At 30.1% G+C, this 11,067-nt stretch overlaps 1 protein-coding gene across 1 annotated transcript in view; it reads right to left on the bottom strand.

The window, feature by feature from the left end:
• Positions 1-1,016: 1,016 nt before the first annotated feature.
• The window catches only part of LOC107452108 (uncharacterized), an 18,191-nt gene continuing 8,140 nt past the window's right edge, over positions 1,017-11,067 (bottom strand). Inside the window, exons 3-6 of the mRNA XM_043047525.2 lie at positions 8,536-8,655; positions 8,022-8,078; positions 5,349-5,444; positions 1,017-1,364 (exon numbers count right to left, since the gene is read on the bottom strand). Coding sequence (XP_042903459.2) covers positions 1,128-1,364; positions 5,349-5,444; positions 8,022-8,078; positions 8,536-8,655 — 510 coding nt within the window. The 3' untranslated portion in view covers positions 1,017-1,127. The remainder of the gene's footprint in view (positions 1,365-5,348; positions 5,445-8,021; positions 8,079-8,535; positions 8,656-11,067) is intronic.

Below are 11,067 nucleotides of genomic sequence, written 5' to 3'. Positions count from 1 at the left end.
AATGAAATAAAAAGAAGCGGGTGAGCAACCGCGTTCAAACATAAGCTTGATTTTATGAAACTTAACTTGCGTTAAATATGTCAAATATCGAGGGTCAAATATTTTATTCAAATCTCTTTACTGATTTAATTAAAAATTCGAAGATGACTTAAACATCGTATTTCATAATTGAAATAAAAAAAATATATTAGAAATTGATTATCAATGAAAAATCATGAATGAAATGTTACACTAATTTGCATAAATCAAGTTCCTTGTAAGTTTACCACATTTAGTTTTTTTTTCTTCATTGTCGCCAATTTTTTTAAGAAATTAAATTTAATTAATCTAATCTTTTGCTTCTAAATATAAACAAACGAAACTTTAGATTTCTCTGTAGAAAAATACGTAGATTAATATGGTGTAAAAATTTGTACCTCATAATTCATAAATTTTTCGTCCACTATTAAATTAAACAATAAAACATAAATAATTATTAAAAGTTATCTTTAGTTACTGTATTATGCTTTTTTTGTACTATCACATTGCTTAAACGATCATGTTACTTGTTCCTTTAATAATTTCCTTTTAAACTCTATTTTTTCGTCCACATAATTTATTGATTTTGTTATTTATTTTGAAATTGATATTTATATTTCTGCCCCGAATAACTGATAATATAATTTTAATCCATTTTTTCCGGCACCATAATTCCATTATCTCCATTAAAAAAAGTAAATGACAGCAATTTCTTTTTTTTTATTTTAAAATGTAACAAAAACCTTATTGAATAAAAAGGATAAAACGGAAAAAAAAGAATTTGGGTGAAATGTAAATTTTTAAGCTTTTTTAACTAAATAAAAATGTTTAAATTTCAATGACTTTGAACTTCATTAGTTAATTTTTTTGAAAATATTTTATTTTTAATAAAATTTTACTCAAGCATTTACCCAATAAAAATCATTACTAGTAACAGATTTAAAAGTTTAGCGGATGGATATGTGGTGCTGCTGAAAATGATATTTGCCAGATGAAGCAAAAGTATTTAATTTATTTAAAATATAATATAGTAATATAGAGTAATGTGAGGGACTTATGTTAAAAAATTGTGATGTTTTTAATTAAGCAATTTTTTCAACTTGAAGTTTTCATTTCATATCTTTGCAACAGCCACAATTCATCATCGGAAATGGTTCAATGATCTCTTCATTGCGTTTTTCCGCTTCTTCAGAGATTAGTGGACTTATAGGCACACAATAATCCTTTTTCAACGAATTATCTGAAAAGTATGTCTTGTTGCAATTGCAGCAGGCCGTATTTGCAGGTTTATGACAATTTCGAGAGGCCTGCTTTTTCGCATCATTTGCCCATAATGCCTGCAAACCCTATTAAAACGAAACAAGTGATTATTAGCAGACAAGCCTCATACAAAGATATATAGAGAAACAAGGTCACAAAGATAATTAACTATTTATTAACAGTGCANTGGCGCTTTATCGCTGAATAAAGAATTAAGTTCATCGAAGCACTCTTGTCTTGACAATCCACGTCGAAAGTTATGAAAAATAATGGCACGAAAATGTTCACGATTCAATTCCATTTTTTGAAAGAGAAGAACTTTTCAATTTACTGTCAACAACACAAATGAAGCTATAATGGTAAATTGTCTGCTGAATTTATGTTTAAAAATATCAAACTCTCGATTAAAATCATCTGCGGTCGCCTAGCAACACTTAACGTTGCCAAGACCAGAAATATAAATAGCAACCCTCGTAGTTTCCTCTGATTTGCCTTTTTTAATTAACGATTAATGAATTTAATCAATCAAATGACATGGCTAGATATGATATACTAAAACTAATGATTAATTATTTTTTAAATTAAAAAAAAATATCCCACACTTCTCTCTCCTTCAATTGATAAATATCATCACTCATTCACTCACCTATATTGTAATTTACTTTGTATCAATCCGTTAGTAACAATGTTAAGGTTAATTACATGTTTAGTATCGTTTTGAAAATTAAGTTTCATATAGAAGCACTATTATTTTATTTCATTTTATAACCTGTGTTGAACATCCCATACAATTTTGAGTTTACTACTATCAATGTTTAGCTAAATAGCCTTGCAATTTTGAACCCAGAAGACAAGAAAACTCCTGGATCAAATACATTGGACTCTAACCCATGATCCATCTACCACTGACGATATTTTACGTCAGCACTAAAGTCGGTGCGAGTCGAATGCAGAATTCATAAAGACCAGCCATCGCTGGGATCCGAATCTGGTTTACCACATTGAGCCGCCACCCTTTATCCCCTGAGCCACCACCCCTCACAATTCAACGTTAAAAAATACCTGAAACAGCTCACTTCTTTAGATTGACCCGAGGCTTGATTGCAGAACAATCAAAACGGGCACTTGCTTAATACCAGGCATTTTAAGTGCTCTCAAATCTCATAACATTCAACTTTAAATTTTCAAGTTTAATGTTCCAAAATTTCTTTTTTTACTTAAAAATGATTTTTTAGCTTTTTATAGATTCATTCGTAAATAAATACTACATATTTGACAACTCTATACGTTCGGCAACTCCATACTCTTTGTAGAGACTAAAACATCAAAGCACCATTTCAGATAATCATTGTTTCACTTTTTATTGTTTAGTGATTAAAATAAATAATGAATAATTAATAATGTATTATTCCTCATGTATGTATATCCATGCCCATTACTGAAATTGAATCAATCGGTGAACTGAGAAATGATACAAACTAAATTAATCAACTAAACTAATGAATCAACTAAAAAATGAAATAAAAAGAAGCAGTTGCTCAACCACATTCAATCATAATGAATTTTATGAAAGTTGATTCGCGTTAAATAGGTCAAATATCGAAGCCCAAATATTTTATTCAAATATTTTTACTAAATTAAGTAAAAATTAGAAGATGACTGAAAAAAAAACAGTATTTCATAATGAAAATAAAAAATATATTAGTAATTGATTATCAATGAAAAATCACGAATGAAATGAATCATGAATTAATGTTTGAATACTTTCTTTTGTACTACCACATTGCTTAAACGATTATGTCACCCTTTCCTTAAATAACTTTCTTTTAAGTTCTATTTTTTCGCCTTTATAATTTATAGATTTTGTTATTTATCTTGAAATTGAGATTTATATTTCTATCATCAATCACTGATAATATAATTTTAATCTATTTTTTTCCGGCACCATATTCCCACTATCCCCATTATTAACTATTACTTTTTTTATTTTGAAATGTAACAAAAACCTTATTGAACAAAAAGGGAGAAAACATTTGAGTGAAATGTGAATACTTAAACTTTCTTAACTAAATAAAACATTTAAGTTTCAATGACTTGAAACTTTATAAGTTAATTTTTTCGAAAATAATTTATTGCTAGTAACAGATTTAAAAATTTAGAGGATGGATATGTGGGGCTACTGATAATGATATTTACTGGGGCTACTGATAATGATACAAAACTTAATTTATTTAAGATATGATGTATTGATATAGAGTATTGAGTGACACATGTTAAAAAATTTTGATGTTTTTAATTAAGCAATTTTTCAACTTGAAATTTTCATTTCATATCTTTGCAACAGCAACAATTCGTCATTGGAAATGGTTCAATGATTGCTTCATTGCGCTTTTCCGCTTCTTCAGAGGTTAGCGGGCTTATAGGCACACAATAATCCTTTTTCAACGAATTATCCGAAAAGCATGTCTTGTTGCAATTGCAACAACAGCAGGTCCTATTTGCAGCTTCATGACAATTTCGATTGATCTGCTTTCTCGGATCATTTGCCCATAATGACTGCAAACCCTATTAAAATGAAACAAGTGATTATTAGCAGACAAATCTCATACTAAGATATATGGAAAAAAAGGGGTTACAAAGACAATTAACTATTTATTAACAGTGCACATTAAGAACATAAAACAAGTTTTGCTATTGTTTCTAATGCTACTTGCCGGTATCAGCAAACCTGCTTCGTAAAACCAAGCGAATGTAAAGAAAATGGTGCGTTTCTTGTTTTTCGGTGGCGCCATCTATGGCCAAGAGTATGACTTCAGGCATGCATACCTCACAACCCGTTTATAGAGCGGAGACCCATTCATACATCCATTCATTCATTTACAGATCGTAATTTTGACCTGTACCAGAGAACGATCAATCTCCCTCAGTACCTCCAGAGGTATGATTTGTAATGGGGGAAATAGAGAACTTCGTGACCCGACAGATTTAGCGTGCACCAACACCATTTACTATACGGAGAGTCTTTGGCCGGCCGGGATCGAACACACGACGCCTTGGACATGAGCCTAACACCCAACTAAGCAGGCTACCCTGGCTACTAAAACAAGTAAATTAAGAGGAATGCATGCCATCTACTTCTCTACATCATCATCAAATCCAAAATGTAAAGATGTAACAGCTTGTTTAAATATTTTTACATTATAAAGAGAAATTTGTTAAATTTACAGTAAGAAACTATCAGCTGTGTCAGTATAAAACTATTAATATCACAGAAATATACCGTTACTTGAAACCGGACGCCTGTTTTTTTTAAGCAGATAACTGTTTTTTAGCAAACAAGCTCTGTTAATTTAACAAAAAATACCTCTATAAAGTAACTATGTCTGCACTAGGTCGGTGCATATCCAGTCAATACCAGGATTTGAACCCGAAGGAGAGGATTCGAACCTCAATGGGAGGCGAGCGATGTGTCCCCTGAGCCACGGTAGCTCAAGTGTTTGGTTATGACGAAAAATCTTAAACTGTCATTATATCATATTTAAATGTAAGAACGTATAAAACTATATTAACCCACCCTTATAAAAATGTCGGGCAATTTAACTTACCGGAAAATTATATTTAAATACAGATAATAATCGGGTAGAGTATCAATTCGATAATGAAGTCGAAACGCAATTTTATTTACACGAAGCTAAAAACCATTAAATAATTTCTGAAAAATAAGAGCAAGTGTAGAAAATAATTGTAAAATGATTTGAAAAATAATAAAGTTATCTTATGGTAAGCGAATCTGTAAGACAAAAGCTAGAATTTGAATTAACAGTTTTAATCCGTTTATGACTAGAGTGAAAAAAAGAGAAAAACTAATTGGTAAAAAAACAGCTACAAGAATTTTTTTGCAGCTCGCAGATAATGCTTAGAAACAAAAAATCTGTATTCAGCATTAAACATTTTTTTCCTGTAGAAAATATGATTTTTTTTTTTTTGTAGACTTTACAATTATTTTTTTACACTACAAATTTTTCTCAATATCTATATTTTGTTCTCAAATATCAAATAAGAAAGCTTACTGAAAATACTTGAGGACATATTGGACACTCAGGAACTGGTTCGGGAATGACACACAAATCAACCTCTTTTGGCGTAACTGGTTGACACCGACAATCCTGAGTAAAAAAATATACATATATTATTCTCAACGATTTTTGTATCAATCCTATACAAAGAAATACCGACTCGAAAACGTTCATTTTTATGAGGGGTACTAAATATTTAAGCTAATCGAGAATTCATGATTACGTAGAAAATTGTAAAGAACAATAAAATATCTATGACGGAAAACAATCTTAGATATTTTAAGAAAATTGCCAGTAATATACTATATTTTGTGTTGATAAAATAATCCCTTAAAGAAGCTATATTACGTTCTAAATCTTTAGTTTCTAAGTAATCGTGTTTAAGTAATTATCCTTCATAAAAGGTACATTGCGCTCTAAAACTCTGACATCTAGATAATCGTTCAGAAATATTATTCTTCGAAGACGGTATTTTGCGTTCTAAAACTCTGGTTTCTAGATAATCGTATTTAAATAACTATCTTTCACAGAAACTACATTGCGTTCTAAGACTCTAGTTCAAAATTACGCTCTAAAACTCTGGTATCTAGATAATCGTGTTGAAATAATAATCCTACAAAGAAGCTATACATTAAAATCTAAAACTGTGGTTTCTAGTTAATCATATTTAATATTTATGCGAGCAAGTAATATATCTTCTTCTTAGACAGTAAATCTGGTTACCGGCCAAGACAGTCTCAGTCAGTTTACCCCATCTAAATCTATTGGATGGTATATTAACTCTATAGTCCTTTAACCACTTCTCTACTGTATCTAACCAACTTGTTCTAGGTCTTCCTCTATTTCTTTTTCCCTCTGGTGTCTGGAAGATTATTATTTTAACAGGATTTTCATCACTGTATCAAAATACATGTCCTAAACACCTTATTTGAGAAACCTTAATCATTTTTACTAAGTTAGGTTCTATGTATTTTGATTGTAATTTATGGTTGTAACGAATTCTCCAGGTTCCGTTTTCTCTTACAGCACCAAAAATTTTTCATCATATTTTCTCTCGAAAGTCATCAGTTTCTCTTCGTCAACTTTGTTAATTACCCAGTAATCACTGCCATATAAAACTATTGGTCTCACTAGTAATATAAACGGTATTAAAAATGTTCCGTTAAGTAATGAAGTAATTCGTAAAATATAGTTTTGATTTAAAAATGGAAAGAGACAGTAAGATATAGTTTGCATTCGGTGTAGAAAACAAGAGAATTCATAACCACCAACACAGTTTAAAAAACTAGTTCTAAAGTTTGTCAATCAATGGCACTGTAACAGACTAAAAACCATAAATATATGTTTTGTTGATTAAGTCCTCAGACTGCGCCCATTTTTACGGCAAATAGTGAATTTTTTGGAAGCATTGTTTTATTGTTATTATCAGTCGGTCGATTTTCGTAACTACAGGTTCGGAACTTGTTGGAAATAAAGCCTTATTTCCTAAGCAAAACGTAAATCTTCATTTTCCTTAGTCTAACATGTTAATTCGCATCAATTTTTACCCATTTAAAAATTTCATACAAAAAGGAAATTTCATGAAACTTTAATAACTTTATAAAACTTCAATATTTTAAATTTTTATTTGCTTGATAAACAATATTTTAATTTGTGTTGCCTAATTAATAATATTTTAATACTTTCAAAATAATTTAAGCCATAAGTGCAAGAAGAAGGTATGTAACATTAAAACAAAAGTGATTTATTGAAAATAAATAATAAAAAAATAATAATGTTTGTCGTATGAATAAAAAGACTTTAAAACACGATCGAAATCGTTGTAGTCGCTTCCTTATAGCAAAGATGATGTATAAAAAGAAATAATATCAATTATACTTGTTCACACCACTTGTTCTTTCAATAATTTTAGTGTCCAGTTTGAACTCTGTACCAAAACATTCTTGATGGAGGGTGCTATAGAAAGATTACAATATTGAACCGAGCACAGGGGTTCGTTTCGATTGAAGATGAATGAAACAGTTTTAAGACTCCAAATATTTATCAATAGAAACGTTCAGAAGATACAGCTATTTATAGCACTCAATTACAGCTCAAATAACAGTGTAGTATAGCAAAAAATAGTCTTTACAATGATCTCTCTCAGGTCAGAACACTTCTACAGTCACAAGCAGACTACTACTGCTACTACTCATAGTCATAGTCTGAGAAGAGACCTTGTACCTTTTCATATTGATTTATCAAATCGTGTGGTAAGTTCATCATGAAAACTACTACACTGCGACACTAAACTACTACACAATCTTATTTACTTAGGCTTAGCGACAAGCTCCGGAATGTTCGACACATTCTGAATCTAGATGATTCTCGCATATATTCGTTAATGTTTGGTCCAATCGCTTTGAAAATCAAAATCTCCATAACTATCATTTTGTTGCCAAAATAATCGCCCAGTTGCCAAGATTATCGCCAACTCGACGAAAATGACACTAAACCGAATCTTCTATAAAAAGTTATACGCGTATTTTTCTTTCTAAGTTTCATGACTTTCTTGAAAATTTTCTAGTTAAACTGTTTATTTGGAGCCCGTCTGAGATATTAAGCCTCATAACAAAAGAATATTCACCAAATTATACACATATTTACAAGGTTCGTAACAATATTTACCACCGTTTCACATCTTGCTTGGCTACATTTAGTTGGCTTGCAATGTTCATGACAACCCTAAAATATAATGAACAACTTAATACTGGGTAGACTGTACGCTATTTCCTAGACTAAGGACAACAGAAAAATATGCGAGATTTTTCAAAAACTTTGAAAGATTTGTATGGAAAATTCTTGTAATTAGTAGAATATAAAAATACTATAACCAAAACATCTGTTTTATTCAAAAATAAATATTTTTAGAAGTAAAGTAAAGCATTCCATAACAACACGTAGTGGCGTAGTAGGTTAGGGCTCCGCAATTTCATGACCAACGACATGATGGTGGTAATGAAGTTAGTTTTGTGCAAAAAAAGTTTCAATTGTGATGGCATGTCTTCGGATCATCCTCAGGGATGTTTCTGAGATCGTCGCCAATAGCCCATTACGCAGCTCTAGTGCGATATAAATAAACTACAAAAAATATATGTTAACGATAGTCAATAAAGAATACTCTCTATATATACTTGTATACCTTTTCTTCTTCGCATGAGGTACTTAAATGATGCACCGGTTGATCCACGACATTTATCCAGTTAGAAGAATATGGTTTCATGGAATCAACAGGTGGAGCACAGCAATATGGACGATATTCCTATTTCAAATAAATTAAAAACCATTGAAATTATTTTCTTAAAATTTACAGAATTTTTTAAACGATTTTATAATTGAAAGAAATATATTTTTTAAAATTATTAAAGTAATTTCTGAAATCATGTTTTTTTAATATTTTGTTAATTATTATTTTAATTTTAAAAAAGAAAAAATAAACACAATCTCGCGATTTTTTTTTTTTGAATTTTTTATATGATTTTGTTATTAAGCATTTTTATTTGTAAATAGAATATAATATTCGATGACCGGTACACCAATTTGCACCGCTTACGGAAACCTATTGTTACAGATTAAACATTCCTTACTAACTGCTGGTTGGTTGTAGTGATTAATTTTAAAAGAAAACCAAGCAGACAAAATCTAGATAAAGGACTGAAGTACCAGCTTAAAAACTTGCTGCGCTTAAAGGTTTTAAATCACAATTTTCGTATTCAATTTGGTTCCAGATAAGTATTCTACTTTGGAAAGGAAGAAAAAACAAACCATGTCAACTAAAACATTTTGGTCATAAAAGCATTAATCCAACAGAATTTATTTATCAGATATGCTGAAAGCCAATAAAAAGCACATTAACAAGGTTTTTCGAAGCTCTATCGCCAATAAAAATCAAAAAACCACAGTCTAAGCACCTGATACTCGATGCAAAGCTATAATTTTAAACTATTTATGGTGTCTTGTTGTAAAGAATTATATGAACTTTAGAACAGATAAATAACTAAAATATATTTAAAATTATTAAACTTTTTTTAGAAATCGCCAATATGGCGGCATTTTTAGCGGCAAAATGAAAATTATGAAAATCAATGATTATTCCTATTTCTTGCAAGTTTTTATGAGCCCAGGTAATTCAGCATTGCACAGTCAAGGTTTCGTGGCCAAAATTGATATTTCGATAAAATTTGTTTCAAAATTTGGGGGGGTTTTATGTGCAGGTAAAGTGAATTCATAGTTAAAATTTTGAAATACACTAAAAATACCCAAAAAAACAAAATAGCGGCTGAAATATGGTGAGCAAAAACAAAAAAAAATTATAATACCTTTAAATAATTAAATATAGCAATGGAAATTTATTAATTTTCATAATTTTATATTAAAAATGAAAAACAAATTATATTTCCGAAGTAATATTACAAAATAACGCGAATTAATTACAAAATAACGCAAAAACATGAAGAAAAAAAACTTAATTTTTGTTTTTCGGTATATTTAGTCCACCTTTGCAATACGGGCAAAATGGGGCAGGATTTTTTGAAAGAAGAAACATCGAAGAAGACAACAAAAGAAAGTTTAGTTAATTACCTCGTGGAACTTTTTGGAACTAAGTTTCAAAAGTAATTCAAACATTGTAAAATGTCAAATGATAAGATATAAACTATAAGTTTGTCAAGAGTATTAACTAATCCAACAAACTGAAAAATTGTACTATAATTTCAGACTTATTACTCTGATAAAAATGTAACAGTAAGGTGAAATTCCTATATATTTCTGAAATAAAAACTTAAAAGTTACATTTAAAAAAAAAAAAATTACGTATTTTTCATTACATTGTACTCTCATCGGTCCAAAAAGTAAATTATAATGTTTGGAATGATTATGAATACTTAATTGGGGCTATATAAAAACTATATAAAAACTGCCTACATATATTTCAGTTGAAAATTTAATTTTTGACTTTTGGCCAAAGATCATAGTCTTCTGGCCCACAGTGGTGCGCAGCGTAATTAACTACATCAGACTCCTTTTCCTCATTCACTTCCTTCATATGTCCAAGTTTAAGATATTCTGCTAAAAATTCGTTGTAAAGTTTCAAATATCCATGGTCCTCAGACAGCCGCATATTTAAAGAATTTAATCTCTTGAGAGCAATTTCAATAAATTTACCTAAGCACGAGGGATCCTCTTTAAGGGGATGCCCTTAAAGGGGACTACGTACCTGGCTTCTTCATTCAAACACCATAAATAAAGGATCAAAGCATATTTACAGAGCATTCATTTATTCAAATGCTCACTATTGCAACTGGAAGAGCAACTTTTCAACTAACACACCTGTTTTTAATGAACGGATGAAAGAAATGGTCAAAAGCTGACCCCTTACAGTTTCCCCTGATGGTAAACTCACAAAAGGGTTTAGATTAGCCTTTTACACTATTTCACCAAACAAGTGAAATTTTAAGATACATTGCAAAAATGACAGGAAATTTTCTGAATTTTTTTTTCTGGTCAACTTATGAGGGTTTTAGAATAGAATTTCATAATACTCCTAGACAAAATTGACTTATTTCAGTGGTCAACATACAAGATAGACAGGTGGTCAAGCTACAAAGGTTTTGCTTCTTTATATTATATAGGGAAAATTCCGTTCTTGATAATTGAGGTCAACTTATGCAGGTGC

This window comes from Parasteatoda tepidariorum, chromosome 10 (assembly GCF_043381705.1).
Source record: "Parasteatoda tepidariorum isolate YZ-2023 chromosome 10, CAS_Ptep_4.0, whole genome shotgun sequence".
Taxonomy (NCBI): Eukaryota; Metazoa; Arthropoda; class Arachnida; order Araneae; family Theridiidae; genus Parasteatoda; species Parasteatoda tepidariorum.
Note: the sequence above shows the minus strand (reverse complement) of the source record. Positions and strands in the feature narration are given on the sequence as shown.